Genomic DNA, 16,968 nt, shown 5'->3' on the forward strand with positions numbered 1-16,968 from the left:
TGAGAAACGATGGGTTTTGATAATGAAAGTGCTAGCAAAAAGTAAACTAAGAAATGTGTTTTCGTGCTTCTTGGGGAACTTTTGTATTGGTGAACTTGTATTGTGTGAATAAGCACAACCTCTTAAGGACAAAGATGGGCTTTAGCACTTGAAATTCTCTTTGCTGCATGTTGCTGTCCTCTCATTTCTCAGTGCTTGGTATTTTTACACTCCAGCTACATTTCGCACCAGTTCTTTAAGCACATCCCCAGCAAGGGAGATGGAAGAAGCATTACTGCTTTGCCTGCAGCTGGAGAAATCCTTTATTGCTCACATCAGCTCCTCAGCTGTGGGTATTCACTGCAGGAAAACCTGCCTGAAGCTGTTGATGGTCTCTGTCCTTCCCTCACAGGACCATGCAGACATTGAATGGAAGTTCGCACGGACGAAGCTCTGGATGAGTTACTTCGACGAAGGTGCCACTCTGCCCCCTCCCTTTAACATTGTCCCCAGTCCTAAGTCAGTCTGGTACCTTTGCAAGTGGATCCACAACCAGCTGTGCCCAGGTGATGACTCTGACAATGAACAGAAGAGGCATGAAAACCTCAAAACATTCACAGTAAGGAGCTCGTGGGTTTGTACTTCATTTTTTGAGGGTGTTGTGCATGTTCAGGATCATGAGGGCCACTGCTCTGCTGGGGCAGCAGGCAGCTGCTGGATCATGACTTGCTAAGAGCCATTAGGAGCTCTAAAGACTGGAGCAGACAGGTAACACACCCGTGTCTCTCTCCTTCCAGGAACGACACGCTGACAACCTGATTCAGAATCAGCATTACCAGGTAAACTCTTGAGCATGTACAGTTTTTACTCGCTGTTTCTTTCTTCCTGCTCATTTTCTAACACTTCAGTTCTTGCTTGCTTCTAGAATATATTTTGATAAGTGTAGGTCCTCTAAGAGGATTTTGCTTATCACAGATTAAAACATTTCCTCACTGGAGGTAGATGGTTCAGTAAATCTCTGCTTACCTTTCAGCCCCCTTGAGCAGTGGAAAACTTGCCAGGTATCAGTCTGGCTGCTGAAGCAAAGGTGACATCCCTGTTGCCCTCTCAATTAAAACTGTTTCTGTGCATTTTTACACTCTTGAATTGTTCCTCTCCTGCTCTTTTTTGTAAAGCATCCCTCACTCAAACAGTGTTTGGGATTTTCTTTTGGTTTGGATGGCTCAGAAAGAAGGAATGGTTTCTTTGTTGAATCTTGCTGGTTTTGTTTATTCTCAGCCTGCCTGTCATCAAGGACTCATTAAAGCCATCCTACAAATGGATGAAACTTTATTAAAAACACCAGCTTCAGACCTTGAATTCAGTGGGATGTATTATGCCAGCATGCTGGAAGGAAAAAAAATTCTGCAGAATGTTAGGTGGTACATTAGGCTCTACTGCCAAAAGACTGGTAATTTGTCTTACTTAAGACATCTCCTACCTTTTGAAGAGTACTTTTATCTGAAGTTGATTGTTAACATAATTAGTCACCTCTGACAACAGATGCTTTCTGACTTCAGAGCACAGCTTATGGGTAGCAACAGTGGGATTTCTTAAAAACCTCCCAGCAAAACCATCTTCATGCTTGGTGTCGCTCAGACTTGTTATCCCTGTTTATGAAGTGGGGGAAATGAAGGGCAGGTTTGTCCATGGAACATACACAGAGAGCCTTGGTGTATGTTGGCTGGCCCAGGTAAATGTTCAAGCTCAAAGTACCACTTTGCCTCAGTAAAGCCATCAGGGAGGTACATGAAGAGAGCAAAAGGGAGCTCATCCAACCAAAAACATGGAGTGTAGCCAACATCCCAGGTAACATAGGGGAGGGAGAGCCCCTGGAGAAGTCACTGAGGGTGTGATTCAGTCCTTCCAGTGCCGCCCACTGACACTGCAGCCACCTTGAAGGGAGTTTCTGACCTGCCTTTGGGGAAAACAGAGGCAGCTGGCAGATGTGCTTTGAGGTGAATGCCCATTGCACTATGGGGTCCTGGCTGCTTTTCACATCATTTGCTGCCAACATGCCCTCCATGGCTTTCAAATACTTTATAAACATCTTCAAATGCCAAATTTAGCCTGTCAGGATACACAAAATATACACACGAGATCGGTGATTGTAAAAACTTCCAGCAGCTGAGATCAAATGGCTTGAGCACATCGAAGAACAACAAGAATTTTTTTTCTCCAAATTTTTACATATACAAACCCCAGGACAAAACACCTCCTTAACCTGTAGCCAGCAACTGAGCATCCAAGATGGAAGGTATATCAACCTTTCCCAAGGTTTGCTCTGTTGAAAAGGAAGCATTCTGTTTCTAATGGTGAGTGATTTTGGGTTTAGCCAGCAGAGCCAGGACAGCTGCTGTTTGTAAGAGCTCAGGGAAATACAGTAAGAACAGTTTGGGCTGAGCCAGCAGTTGAATCACTTGGATTGTTTCCTATTCCAGGAAGTAATAAGAAATCTTGTGAAAAGATATGTTGCAGCAATGATAAGGACTTCCAAAACCAACGAAGGCTTAACTGAAGAAAATTTCAAGGTAATTTATTATCCCTCAGTAATAATTTATTATATTAATTCAAATAGCCACTTACAGAGTTTGCACTAAATTATTAAGATGATTTGTAATGTGTGGAAATAGGACTATGACTGGAGCTGGGAATATATCTAATAGGCGTGTGGGGGATTTTGAGCAGAGAATATTATTGAGTGTCTTCTCATATGATCACCTCCCAGATTTTAATATACAATATGTTATTTCAACAAAAGCATTAGAAAAGGGTAGGAATGAAGTATATGTGATTTGTGTCAACATCGTGTTCCTAATCCTAATGCAGACAGAGCCAAAGAATGAGTTGGGCTTAATGAATATTAACACTCATTAACAAAATTCAAGTTGGGCCTATCAGCTAAACAGGATTCCTGCCATATTTCTGCATTTCAGCAGCCTTCCCTCTTCTCTAACTGTCTTATTTGACATTTTGGGGGATCGGGGTGGGCAGAGGAGGTTGACCAATGAGACCAAGTCCCCCCAGCCTTTGGTGACAAAGACCTTGTGAGGTGTCCAATTCCCTGGCTTACCAAGACATTATTGTTTGTGTATGTGGTGTTCCTGTAAGTGTGATTTGATATCAGCCACTGACACAACTGACCAGCTCTCCCGAGGGAACGTGGCCATTCACGTCAGATAAAGCTGCTGAGAGTAACTTGTTTCTCCTCATGCCTTAGGAATTAAAACAGGACATCTCAAGTTTTCGCTATGAGGTTCTTGACCTCTTAGGAAACAGAAAGCCCCAGAGGAGGAGTTATTCAACCAGCAGCACAGAGGTGTCCCAGAAGGATGAAACAAATGAGGACGGTGCTGGAGAAAAATCCAGAGCCAAGAGCGTGTCTTTCAATGTAGCCAACAAAAAAAAGGACTTCAATGTATCTGCTCTGATTAAAACCATGTCTGGGATCGATATTGTGGAAGAGAAGCCAAAAAGCAATGGGATCAGTAAGCGCTCCTTTGTCCGAAACGGAAACAGAGTTCAGAGACTCTCCAGCTCCAAGAAGGAATCCTTCAAGAGACTGGGCCTGCTCTTCTCCAAGATGAATGGACACGTACCTGAACCTAGTTCAGAACCCATGTACACTATTTCAGATGGAATTATTCAGCCACACTACATGTGGAAAGACATTAAATATTCTCAGATTGACAGAGAGAGAGAAGAGAATTGTTCCAGAAGTGAAATTAACCTCAATGAGGTGGCCTACAGTGGGAACACAAGACTCACAGGACAGAGCAAGGAATGTCCTGTGGTTTGTGCCAGCTCCCTTCACTGTGCTTCCAGTATTTGTTCCTCTAATTCCAAACTTATAGACTCATCAGAGGACGTGTTTGATTCCTGGGGAGAGGCCTGTGACTTGTTCATAAACCAGTGGAAAGATGGACAGGAGGATCACGTTACCACTCGGCTCTAAGTAAAACTATCTTAACACTCACTGGAAAACCTACCCAAGAATTGGTAATTGTTTGCTCTCATCTGATTCAGCATTACTGTTCCCTTTCTGTCCACAGGTGAAAAAAAAGTGTAAACACACTTATGTTAGCCCATTTTATAACCATCTGCACATTTTTTAATTTATTTTTTTACACTCGCTAATACTAAACTAAAGGTTTCACCATTTATAAGGTCACTATAAACCACAGGAATCCCTTCAGATGTAGTCTTAGTCTTCAAACCCCACAGACTTCAGATGCACTGGTGGCTGAGGAAAGGATTTCTCCAGTGGTCCCACCATCATTCCACCACAGGTGGGTTTCCCTGCTGTCCATCACCGTTGGCTCTGCGTCCTGCTCAGTTTTCCTCATCAACGTGACCAGCTGGTGAGCAGGAGGATGAGAACCACATTTAAAATCTTTTTAAAAAGGGTTTCAACTTATAGCCTGTTCTTTGTTTCCTTTAAGCAATATGACTTCTGGTTCTTTTGGCTGTGCATGTTTTTTCAGGTCATTACATTAATATTGTAAATTGTTATTGAATATGAGACCCCTTTGATCATCCAGCTGGAACATGTTATTATTTGCTTATTTGCCTAATTTGCCTTTTAGGGAGCAGAAAGACCTTCCAGTTAGGCTGACAGTGGGAACCAGCACCTGGCTTTGCTACCAGCTTCTGTGTAGATGAACTGACCCCAAACCAGCCGTAGCTGCTTGAAATACAAACCTCAGTGTAGTTTGGCTGAACCAAAACCCAGCTCTAAGCCTTGCCCTTGTTTTGCAATTCCTAATCTTATTTCCACCACTGCATTCACTTTTTGCTGTATCTCTGATGGATGTCAGGCTTCAGGGAGAAAACCATTCTCCCCATGTATGGCAAGTGCTAAGAGGGATCATCTTCCCTGGGCCCCTGAGCTGCATTTCTCAAAAGCAGCCTAAGTAGTAGAGGCTCAAACTGCATCAGCAGCACGGAATGGCTCTGCAGCTCCTTTTCTGAGGTGCAGCAAAAAGGAGTGTGGCAGTAGGTAGCATCTTTTATCTCCCCAGCTGTGGTAGTGGTAGTGTCTGTGGCTTACCACTGTCACTACTTTAGTTCCAAGGAGCATCAGAGCGGGGAGAAGACAACCTCATCAAGGGCAAAATGGTTGAATTCTTAACAGTGATTTTTAGTTTTTGGGTTTTTTAATTTTATTTTTAACAATGTGATACTTGAACTTTCTTCTGCAGTGTTGCTAAGAAACACTTACCACCACTTCAGAGCTGTTATTAGTCAGCTGCTTTCTTGGAGGAACCAAGTCCTGAGGAGGAGCTCAGGAATGGCTTTGTTCTTGCCCTCATGCAGGGCTGTGTTCCCAGGAGAGGGTATGTGAGCTGCAGCATTTCCCAAGGGCAGCTGCCAAAAATCACCTCATCTGTGAACTGAGCTGTGAATTGCCCTTGGAAAAGCATAATGCTGGAAAATCTACTCCTGCCACTGCAGTGGGTCAGATTTTATCAGCAAGGGGCACTAGCAGCTCTTGTGGCAGCATGGAGGATGGGGAGGAGAGGGATAAGGGTTGCTGGGACACCTGCAGCTGGATACTCTGCCCAGGTTTTAAACCTGGCTCCCTTCTTTTGTGAAGGAAAACCACCTTGTTGGGTTTTTCCTTTGGGCACCTGTGCAGCTTCATGTAACGGGCCCAACGGAGCACAGAAATCAGGCAGGAATGTGAATGATGCAGCCAGTTCCTGAAGCAGAGCTGCAGGTGCCAACACACTGGACTCATGGAAGTTTCCAATACAGACCTCAAAATACAATACAGCCCTGCTGTCAAGAAAAATCAGCAACTAGGAGCAGAGACTCAAAAATGTTTCTGTATTCCTAGAGTAAAATGACCCCAGTCTTGTTAACAGCAGGCAGCGTAAAACCCAAAATATTTAAGCCTCTAGATGTGTTAGCTAAAGGCAGAGCGAAAGGCATTTTGTATCAACAGATTTCAGGCTTTCATGCTAATTGCAGGGTTAGAGTTGTCTTTGAAAACTGCATCTCCTCTTCCTTCATGGAAGGCTGAGCAAAGTGACATTTGTGCTACACAAGGAGACTTGCAAAATTCAAGGGTCAGGAACAGCTTGGTGATCATTCTGTGAGGAAATCCAGCACTCCTGTCTCTTAGAAGCAAATCCATCAGTGCAGGAAGGCTGCAGTGAGAACCCACCAAAAGTAATAGAGCAGCTCACACTTAAAGCCCCACAGTTCAATAAACCAAACCAAGGACATTTCTATAAAGATGAACATTAGCAGGAGCTGCTGCAGGGGCATGAAGGAAAGGCTTTGAATCCTTTGATGCCTCACCTAACCACCCTGCAGATCTGTGAAGTCTACTTGACATGGGGCCAGCAAATATATTTGGTATTTCCTGTGTAAGGAGTAAGAATGAAAACAATTCAAGTACAGTTATGCAGATTACACCAAATGGGCTTGAGGCTGTGCCAGAAACAGAGTTTGTGTCCTTGGACAGTGGAAAGTCTTAAGAACAAGCACACTGCTACTGGTGATGATGATATTGTGTCATTTAAACACAGCATTGCATTAACAGGTACAGACAACAAAACGAAACGTAATTAACTCTGCAGTGCTGCCCCCAAAAACGTAAAAATCCCTTCCATGCAAACTGTGTGAGTCATGTTCTCCTGCTGTGGCCTGAAAGGGCAGGTGTCAGGAGGGATAAAACTGTCTGCAAAACCCCTTGTAATGCTGTGCTAAAGGGGGAAGGTACATCACATGGCTGCTCAGCTGGGGCTCCCCCGGGGTTTGTTTCATGACTCAGATCCTTCCTTGCTCCCAGCTATGAGGGAGTCTGAGCTGACTTTAATTTAACACAAATATTTGATTTGGCTGTGATTAATGCATGTGTCCAGGAGTTTGCAAACTGTCAAATTGGTCCCCCAAAAGGCAAAATTCTCTGTGATTGCATCTATGCATCCCCAGCGGTAGCAATAGACTTCATAGCAGCTGATGAATTATTATTTTGCTAAAACAGGAGCTTCAGGGGAGGGAAATTGAAGTATCTTCTGCAAAACACATTTGATTGAAAAAACCAACCCCGGTTTTGGTTAATTCACTTGCAGTTACAGTATTTGAGATTTCACCAGCATTCTTCCATTTTCAATTGCTGAAAAAGAAAACACGTTTTAGTGAAAGTTATTCTCAGTGAACAACCACTGTGCTGTCCCTGCAAGAAGCAGGGTAGGAGCCAAGGGGACATCGAGTTTCTCCTGTGAGGAGTTAAACTTTTCCTTGGCTTGGGTTCAAGACCTTACACAGCTGAGCTCCAACTGTACACACTTGGCCTTTATTCTCTGGGCTTCAAGACTAATCCATAAATACATGCAAAGAATTTGGAATTAGGAATAATAGAGATCTCAACCACTTGCCCTTCCTTAGGTTTCTTGCTCTTGAAGTTGCATTTTTTCTCATCTCCCAGCCCAGTGTCATTTTCACTGGCTTTTTAAAGCAGCACACCTGCAAACGGTCATAGAATCACGGAGCTGTTTGGGTTGGAAGGGACCTTAAAGTTCTTCTTGTTCCAACTCCCCTGCCATGGGCATGGACACCTTTCACTAGACCAGGTTGCTCTGAGCCCCATCCAACCTGGCCTTGAGCATTTCCAGGGATGGGGATCATCAGCAATTAAAAAGTCAACAAATACCATCCAGGGTTAAGAATATCAAGTAGAATTGTGAGATGTTTGTACTCAGGTGAGAGATCATATAAATTGCTTCAGGAACAAGACATTCACTGGCACATCTGTGCAGATTATTTGGGTACCTGCATTGGTACATCCCTCACTCACTGGTATATATGTAAATACTCTGTACCTGTACCTGTGACCCCGCAGAGGGCAGTGGGCAGAGCTGGGGGGAGCAGGGTGAGCTGAGCTCTGCTCCCCGCTCTGCCACCGCCTCACCCGTGACCTTGGGCAAGTCACTCGGCCTCTCCAATGCCTCAGTTTCCCCATCTGTAAAATAGGGATAATAACACTTACCTACCTCGCAGGGGGGGTTAGTTCATTATTTATAAGCACTTTCAGATCTTCAAATTAAAGGCGCTATATACAGCAAGTAGTTAATATTCGTAGTGCTAGTATGTACTTTTATTTTCTTACAACGAATTCAGGTTAGGAGTTAACTGTATGTCCGTTAGGATAGTTTTCCATGTAGGGAACTAGCATGGTTTCCCATGAAGGGAATTTAGGGGACTTCTGCAGTAGACAGAGAGCAGGAACAGCATACCCTGGAAGCCTAAATTCTGACACCCTTGCTTTTGTTATTTATGTCTCACCCTTAATGTCACCTTCATGTATTTGTGTTTCATCCTTTTTCCAACAGTCCATGTAACATGATTTTTAGCAGAAACAGCCACTGTAAATATTAAAAATATTTAAATAAATATAATAATGTACAAATATAAACATAAACCCTTACCTTCTAAGGAGGTTAAAATTGGTTGGTGCAACAGACTTCTAAGCATGGGAAGGTTCCACAGGTCCAGCACTGATGCACATGCACACCAGGATACTGGAACAGGGCTTTAGGAAAATTTCACCACATCACCATCTCCATAGTAGTCACTTTTCAACCTATCACTGGCAAGGGCAGCAAGTCACATGGGTGTGACTGGTGTCACTGGAGCAGGGTGGCTCTGCTGCATGTTCTGCCCCAAGAGAGGGTAAAGGCAGCTCCTGGACCCCGACCTCAGGTAGCAGAGTGTGGCCAACACAGTGCTGCTGGAGGAACCATCCTGGACAGCAGGAGAATGTCTCCTGCATCCCTACAAAGGGGCTTTCCCCCCAGATTTCTCTGTACAATTTATTTTCTTCAGTGCTTACTCAGGATAAAGGTGTGAGGTTTGAGCAGCAGGAGCTCCAAGATTTGACTGGCAGAGTAAGGGCACTGTGAGCATTCTAAGCTCCATTCCAGGAATATGAGGAGTTGCAGGTAATGTGCACTGGCTATCTGGACATTACTAATGGTGTAAGATATCTTACAAAGCAAAGATATCTGGACAGTTACTAATGGTATTAGCAAGGATCTGACTGCTGGGTTTTCAGGCACCTGCTGCTCTTACACCATTGAGCGTATGTTCTGCTTCCCTGGGGACTTCTCAGCTTTGCTTTGGTATTGCTACTTTTCTTTCCAAAAGGCCAAAATCCCAAAGAATAGCATATTCCAGTTAATCAGGAAGAGGTTCAGTTTTGGTTTAACTCCTGGTTGAGTTCTCCTTCAACAAGTTAACTCGTCCTGTCCCTCAGACATGTCTGTGAGAAAGCTCTGCAGAGGCTCAAAGGCTGATCTCCAAAGAAACAGGAACCTCCTCCCACCTCTGTTGCAATTCCACACACAGAATGGCTAAAAATAAGCAAAAATATCTGAACCACCAGGGATGCCTAGAATTAATGAAAGTTGTTACTTAACTAAGAACTCCCTGGAGTTGGTTTTGGGGTGGATGGACTGCAAGGACCTCTCCTTCCCAAGAGGGACTCTCTGGGCCCTCCAGCACTGTATCCCCAGCTGAGGCAGGTGAGATGGCTGGTCACACCTTCCCAGGTGTGCTGGAAGCATCAGACATTCTAATTCATGTCATGGTAAAATTAATTGGAATCAGTGAGACTACAGTGGATAATAAATCCATTCACTGGAGAAGCATCTAAAATAAACTGTTCCCAGTTTGCAGTGAATGTGTAACTTGAAAGAGCTATAAAGTCCCTCCCTTACTGGATTTTTCTGGAGGAGGTGGGGACCACGCTGGGCTAGCCACATCAGCATATTTCCTAAATATCTGTAATTTGATTAAATTTCATTTTCACACTCTTTCCCCATTTCAGGCCATTTTTACGAACAAGTAATTTCTGTACTATTCACGTAACTGCCTCCACCCAGACCAACTACTTTTTGTTTGATCCTTATCTTCCAAATGTTTGACAGTATTTTGTGCTCCATGGAAATACTTTTACCTGCTCTTTTTTTTTTAAGGTGTGCAAAGCAAAACCAACCCCCAGCCATAAGAGCAATAGAACCTCCTAATAGAGCTCAAACCACTTGCAATTTTAACAGCCAGACTGATCCTGCAGTTCCTTCCTCACAAACAGAATCACAGAATGGTTTGGGTTGGAAGGGACCTCTGGAGATGATCCAGTCCAACCCTCCTGCCCAGGCAGGGCCATCTGACAGACCCTTAATCAATACTCACCAACTCCAGGCCCCAGTGCAGCCCGTTCCCCCTGCCTACCCTGTCCTCTGCCAGCATGGCTTTTTTGAGTTATTTGGGGGACTTTTTAATTTTCCTTTCCCATTTAAAGCACTTCCATCTCAGCAGTAGCTCCTAAGCCAGAAGAGATGCTGTGCTTAGGACTAAGATGTGATCTGTCAAGGAGCTGGCCTTTCAGCACGTTAGCCAACAGAACACTGTGATACCTTCAGCCAACAGAGAGAGATGCCTTTGGACTATAAAGTTGTTTTGCAGCAAGGGGGCACTTTTTGGTCTAGCTATTTTTTGGGTATTGTACAGTTATTTAAAAAAACTACTGAATGTGTTAATGAGGTGGGTCTGGGAACTAGAGGGCTAAGGATCTTTGAGAAGCAAAAGACAGTAGCAGATGCTTAAGTACTCTATTTTCTATCTGGTGAGCCCCAGAGACCGGGCTGACTCTAAAAACGGTTTTTTAAGAAATCAAATTTTAATATCAAATGTTCATTTCAAAAAAAGCTACCACAGAAACGGCTTCACAGCGGAGCAGATTTTAAAATGCCATTTTACTTCACGGGATAAAAAAGGTGAGGCTTTTTTTTTCCTCCTCTCCTTCTTCTTTAGTTTTGGTCAAAAACTAAAGCTTTTTCCAGGCAAAAGAGCTATTAGATGTAAAAATCTGTGTATGTAAAGACAGAGTGGCGACCTCAGCATTTGCCAGTTAAGTGGTAATAGCCACCTCTGGAGAAAAGGGGGAGAAAAGGGCAAGAGCAAAAAGCAAAAACAAATGCTTAGTTTTATGTACTTTTCTACTTGCATCTCTTCCATCTGTAGTGCAGAATCCATGTCATACCCTCGTATAACCTGTACAAAATGAAACAATGTACATAATAGATAAAATTATTTATTTTATGTGTATTTTTAGCTTAACTGTAAACTGGAAAAAAAAAAAAGGCATTTAATTTTTTCCCAAAAATGTAAGCCTATTGAAAATCAAGGTGTTTCTACCTTTTCAAGATGTAACATTTCCAGCTGCCTATTGATAATAAACATTTATGAACAGCAACAGATCTGACATTTTATAGTTTTTTAAAAATGTGTGCAGAGCAGACTTCTCAAGGGCTCTCAGTGGTCAGAGGAGCACTTAAGGGCTCTCTATAAAGACTTTATTGGTATTTTCATTAAAAAAGGCATGACACAGTCCTGCTTACCTCCTGTGCAGTTGGTCATCCAAATCTGAGCAAGTGCTTATGGGCAAGAATTAGACAACACCTAGCTGGGGAAAAAACCCCCAAACAAGCCCAAAATATTAATTATATCCTGGCTACAAAAGAAAAGAGCAAACCACTACAAGTGTTGGTAAATAAAGTGCGTTGCCTGAATGCAATTACTCCTGTACAAAGAAGTCTAAGTAAGTGTAATTTCATTTTAATTTCCTCCCCGAAGATATCCTTAGACCAGCACAACTACATGGGCCACACTGGAATATACAGCAATATAGCTAATAGCATAAGAGAGTCATTAAGCAACAACTTCTAACTGTATTAACATAATTTGCTTATGGAAAGCTGTCCTCCAAGCAGATCTCATTGAAGCACTGGAGATACGTTTCAAAAGGTTTCCATCAACCACCAGAGTCTTTTGGTCAAGCCTCCAGTGAAACAAGAGTTTCCCCAAGTTAAACAATGGCAATATCCCTTTCCTTGGAATGCAGAAGATTCCTGCACAAGGGAGACAATGTTAACACACAGAGAAACAAACACTGTCCACGGCAAAAGCTGCAGCAGAACCCAGCAGCACAGTGATCTATGGCTACAGAGTTTTAAACACCCACACAAAGACTAAAGGCTACTACCCTTTTTTTTTTTTTAACAGACAGGGACTTTCTGAAGTTAGGTGGGCACATTCCCACTCGCATCAGAAAGGCCAGAAGTTCAAAGTTAAGGCACTGTGAATTCACAATTGTGCTTCCTACAGCAGAAGCAGGTACTGAACTTCACATGTCAATGGCTTCCCCCTGCTCTGTGCCCGTGCAGAGCAGACAGATGTGCTGCAGCAGAGAACACCAGAGCTCACCAGGGATGTGGGAGACAGGGGGACTGAGCACTGGAACAGATTGCCCAGAGAGGTTGTGGAGTCTCTCTCACTGGAGATATTCCAGAACCCTCTGGATGCAATCCTGTGCAATGTGCTCTGGGATGACCCTGCCTGAGCAGGGAGGTGGGACCAGATAACCCACTGTGGTCCCTTCCATCCTGACCCATTCTATGAAGAAGCTTTGCAGTGTATTTCATCTCCTCTTACTTGCACTTCCTGAAAAGTTATACAAATCACACATTCACATAACGATCACAAACATCAAAATAAACATTTTTTTTGCTTTCAGCTACGACAAATATTAACAAAGTACTGGTTTTAAAAGAGTCAAACCCCACAGGTTTACGTTTGATTGGAAAATGCAAATAGGGAGGGTAGGGAACAGGAAAAATACATAGAGGGAGTTAGATGGTCCATTAGAGGATATTCCACTTTCTCTGAAAAGACTCTTTTTTTCTCTAGCACAACCAAGTCAAGCAGCTATCACAGCCACACTTATCTGGGGTAAACCCCAGCACTGCAAAGCTAGTGGCAAAAAGTTCACCTGCCCCAGGGAGGGCAAGATTTACCATCTGTAATAAAAGTATTGCCATAAACTGAGCCTAACACATAAAGCCACCCTGTCACACCTCGGGCATCTGTTCCTTGTGCAGCAGATCACCCCACTTGCAGAGAGGAGCAGGCTGCAAGCAGTGCTCTGAGCCTGTGGCTCGTACTGGCTGAGCCATTCCCTGTGTGCTGCAACTCACACTCAGCTGCCTGGGAAATCTGGTGAGCAGCAGGGACTTGATCTTGAGTAGCAGCTGCTAGAGACAGGCCTGCCCTCCAAAAATTAATCTCTGATCTTACTTCGAAGCTATAAAGTCCTGGTTAAACAGTTTTATTTTCCTCATGAAAAAATGCAGTTACTTGGAAGTCTGGCTCTGGAGGAATATCTTCTATACATAATGTAGCCTTTGATGGTGTAATTTTATAAAATAAAAAGGTAGCCAGCAGCACTGCAGAGAGAAATGGAAGCTGGGAGTGTAAAAAAGCCCAACTGAGCTAGAAAAACAACTTGCTGTAGAAATTGGTTTGGTTATATGAGCAAGGGGAAAACAGCACACGAGCTCTAGCAAGCGATAACCCAGTGGGCAAACGCTGCTGGCAGGCAGAGTCAGCGTGGTCTGTCTCTACAGTATTTATAATCATTATCTTCAATAACAGATGGATTTTGCAATTCAAAAGACATCAGAAAGGCTGCCCAAGAGCAGTGATGCAGTGGCTGTTAAGGTAGGACTGGTGCTGCTCTGGCTGCAGAGTGCAGGGCAGCACTCACAGCCTGACTGCGACGGGCACAGGTTGGGCATGGCCTTTGCTGCAAGATCAGCACCTCTGCCAAAACATCAGGCTTTTACCTAACTGTGTGGTGAGTGGTGTTCAGACAACACTGGCACTCTGGTGTCTGGCATCACAGAGGCAAATGCAGTCACACTGGAGTCTGCTCCTTCTGAGGGCAGTAAGACTTGCAGCACTTCAGAGATACTGAAATACTTAAAACCACAAGAAACTCACATCCCAAAACATAAGTACTGCTTTTCTTATCCTGCAGATTCAGAAGAATCCCAGCATCACTGAAGTTGGAAAAACCTCCAAGACCATCGAGTCCAACCTGTGCCTGACCCCCACCTTGTCCCCCACCCAGAGCACTGAGTGCCAGGGCCAGGCCTTCCTTGGACACCTCCAGGGATGGGGACTCCACCACCTCCCTGGGCAGCCCCTTCCAGTGTCTAACAACCCCTTCTGTGAAGAAACTGCTCCTGCTGTCCAACCTGAGCCTTCCCTGGCCCAGCTCGAGGCCATGTTCCTCATCCCCTTGCTAAGGAAAAGGCTTGGATCTAAGGCTGGTTTTAACAGCCACGAAACCAGAAGTGCTCACATCTAAGGACAGCAGTCCATGGCACTGCCAGTTCATGAAGCCTTACTGCACAGCCTTCAGGTGTTAATTTAATTTGAGCCCCTGTCTTTCATCTATAAAAACCTCAGTGAAATAAAGGAGGTGACAAGTACGACTAATGCAAATTTAGCTGCATGATTCTTCTGTTTCCCTTTTCAAGGCTGAAAAGTCATCTACAAAAAATAAAGAAAAATGAAAAAAAAAAAAAAAAAACAAACCCAAACACATTCCAGGATCAAATTCTTGCTTTAAACATTTATTATTAGGTAACATGCTTCAAGAATCCCAATAAAGAATGAAAACAAAAATATAAACACATTGATGTGAAAGAAAAAGATCATTCCAAGTAGAAATCAATACTCATGGATTTTTTCATCCTTCTAATTAAAAGGTAAAATATGGTTATGGCTTTAAGTTATATGCCAATACTCTGATTCACAGCAATTCTGCTGGAAATGAAAAACCCAGAACATTGGTCTGGTACCAAACTGTAACAGCAACTATCAAATGTATGCCAAACTAAACAGGTTTGGAAGATGACCAGGCTGACACTGGATTCCCCACAAAAAAACCCAAAAAACCCCACAAAAAACCACACACACACACAAAAAAAAAAAGACCCTGATACTGCATCTTGGGACCCACAGACAAACACAACCCCCCCCTCCCCAAAAAAATCACCTCTCAAAGCAACCCCCCCGAACTTGGTGTCATTTTGATGTGAATTATCTTACAGACTCTGAAAGGGCTGATTAGCCACTGGAACACTCAACCCTAAAACTAGGAGTACTGTTAGTAGAGGGTAGATGCTGAAGAAATGACTGAAGTACAAAGCAGGTGAGCTGTGTTTTAGGTAGAACTGTAGCTGTTTTGGAAGCTGTTTCAGTCAAGTGATGCAGAGCTACTGTATTGCAACCCAACTCTGGAAAACAGTATTGAAATAAAACACTCTGGCATTCACCTTGATTTCTGTACCATTCTAAGCTCTTTTGTGGTTAATAAAGAGGTGCCATTTCCTGATTCAGGGAGAGCAGTCATCAACCAGCTCCAGGACACACTGCTAACTGTTCCCCACAGCCCACACTTGCTAGTTAAAAAAGCTGATTTTAAGGTTTAACAGCCCTGGCAAAAACATATATCAAATCCATAAATAAGACATATTACATCAATGATATCCATAAAAATTACATTAAAGTGGCCAACAAGGCCATGATAGCCCTGGCTAATGCTGAATAATCCAGGTCTTAGATGGGTAAGCAAAACCATACCAAAATCAGGACTCTGTACCCAAATTATCAGTCAGTTTTCCTAATTTAAAAAAGTTGACTCTCAGACATAAACTAGTACCAGAAGATAAAACACCAGTACTTTAATGTGATAACCATTTGTGTAGAAAAAAGCAAGGCTGTCTCAGTGACAGTGGAAGAAAGGAGGCATTATTCATAGCTAAAGCCTGAAAGTGGAAGATATTCCCTTCAATGCTTGACAGCAGTTGTTTGAGATATGACAGATGGCACAGCTGTGGTTGAGGTGGAAACACACTTCATGACTCCAGCATGGACACTGTACTTAAGTCTGTGCTGCTTTAATGTTCATAAAATGCATACTGTGATATCTTCTCAAAAAATGTCCCATGCAAGTCAAGTGCTCCTCTAGAGGCAGAAGCAGAAATACAAAGGCCACCAATTACTCTATACATAATTTTGTGTGCAAGTTTTGTTTTAAATAAAATAGCAGCTCATACTCAAATTAGCTATTCAGGGGTAATTTTCATCATGCTTTGGCTTTTTACCTGGTTGCTCCATCTTGAAAAGCCATCATTAAGTTGCCAAGTTAAATGTACAGCAATCAGAAATCAGAGGAGACAAACCAAAAGCTGAGCTTGCAACCCTCCCACTAAAGGGTTACATTATCTTAGGGAAGGGCAGGGAGGAGGGGAAAGTCTCAGGAGTTATATGGAAACAGTGTCAACTCCAAAAGTGCTTCATGAATTCAAGACAAAACTGTAAGGAAGTGACTTTTCTCCCTGTTTTTTTACTTAAAAGGGATGCTGAAGGAAATATAATTCTTTCCCCTCCTAGTTCTGCAGTTAATCCCCTTTTCACCACCACTTAGCTATGCACAAGGGAAAATTTATTTTAAAAAGTCAGGATGGGCCCAGACAGTTGAATTAAATTTTGTGAAATGGCAATTGTGCCACTGTCTGAAGCTCCTGAATTCATCTCCTTACCCAGGGCAGGCTGTGTTTGGATTTGGAAGACTCAAATCCCCTACAAGATCTGGCAGCCGTAGCTTTCAGAGTCGGGCTCAGAGATGGAAATGCTGAGCTCATGTGCAAGTTAAGGTTGTTCTTCAGGGCCTCTGGCACTGAGCCAACACAACCTGCACTTGTGCCCCTGTTTGTTAGGCCAGGACAGGGCTACACATTTTTATATCCTTTGGTCACAACTTACTGGCAAGGTAGGAAAAGCAGCATCATTCTCTCCTTCAATCTCATAGAAAGTCAGAGTTTCTTCTGGCCCTTGAGGCTCCTCTCCATGCCCTGCCATAAACCCATCCTGACACTCCTTATTCTCACACTGCAGCTGACGGCGGCTACGGCTGTACGAGCTTCAGGAACAAGAAAGGAGGTTAAGAATCGCCACCACCTACAGTTTCTGCTGGTTTCAGACAGTTTCTCATACTCACTTTATAGTCACTTACCAGGACATGCTGGA

General features: G+C 43.4%; 1 protein-coding gene across 2 annotated transcripts in view; it reads left to right on the forward strand.

Annotated features, from left to right (window-relative positions):
- Positions 1 to 11,286, forward strand: part of TRPC5 (transient receptor potential cation channel subfamily C member 5) — a 103,731-nt gene extending 92,445 nt beyond the window's left edge. The window contains exons 8-12 of one of the 2 annotated variants that reach the window (XM_032702099.1): positions 392 to 598; positions 777 to 818; positions 2,460 to 2,549; positions 3,239 to 4,017; positions 10,005 to 11,286. In XM_032702099.1, coding sequence (XP_032557990.1) covers positions 392 to 598; positions 777 to 818; positions 2,460 to 2,549; positions 3,239 to 3,973 — 1,074 coding nt within the window. In that variant the 3' untranslated portion in view covers positions 3,974 to 4,017; positions 10,005 to 11,286. Of the gene's footprint in view, positions 1 to 391; positions 599 to 776; positions 819 to 2,459; positions 2,550 to 3,238 lie in introns of both variants that reach the window. The other variant, XM_032702098.1, reaches the window with a different exon arrangement.
- Positions 11,287 to 16,968: the final 5,682 nt, after the last annotated feature.

This window comes from Chiroxiphia lanceolata, chromosome 14 (assembly GCF_009829145.1).
Source record: "Chiroxiphia lanceolata isolate bChiLan1 chromosome 14, bChiLan1.pri, whole genome shotgun sequence".
Classification (NCBI taxonomy): domain Eukaryota; kingdom Metazoa; phylum Chordata; class Aves; order Passeriformes; family Pipridae; genus Chiroxiphia; species Chiroxiphia lanceolata.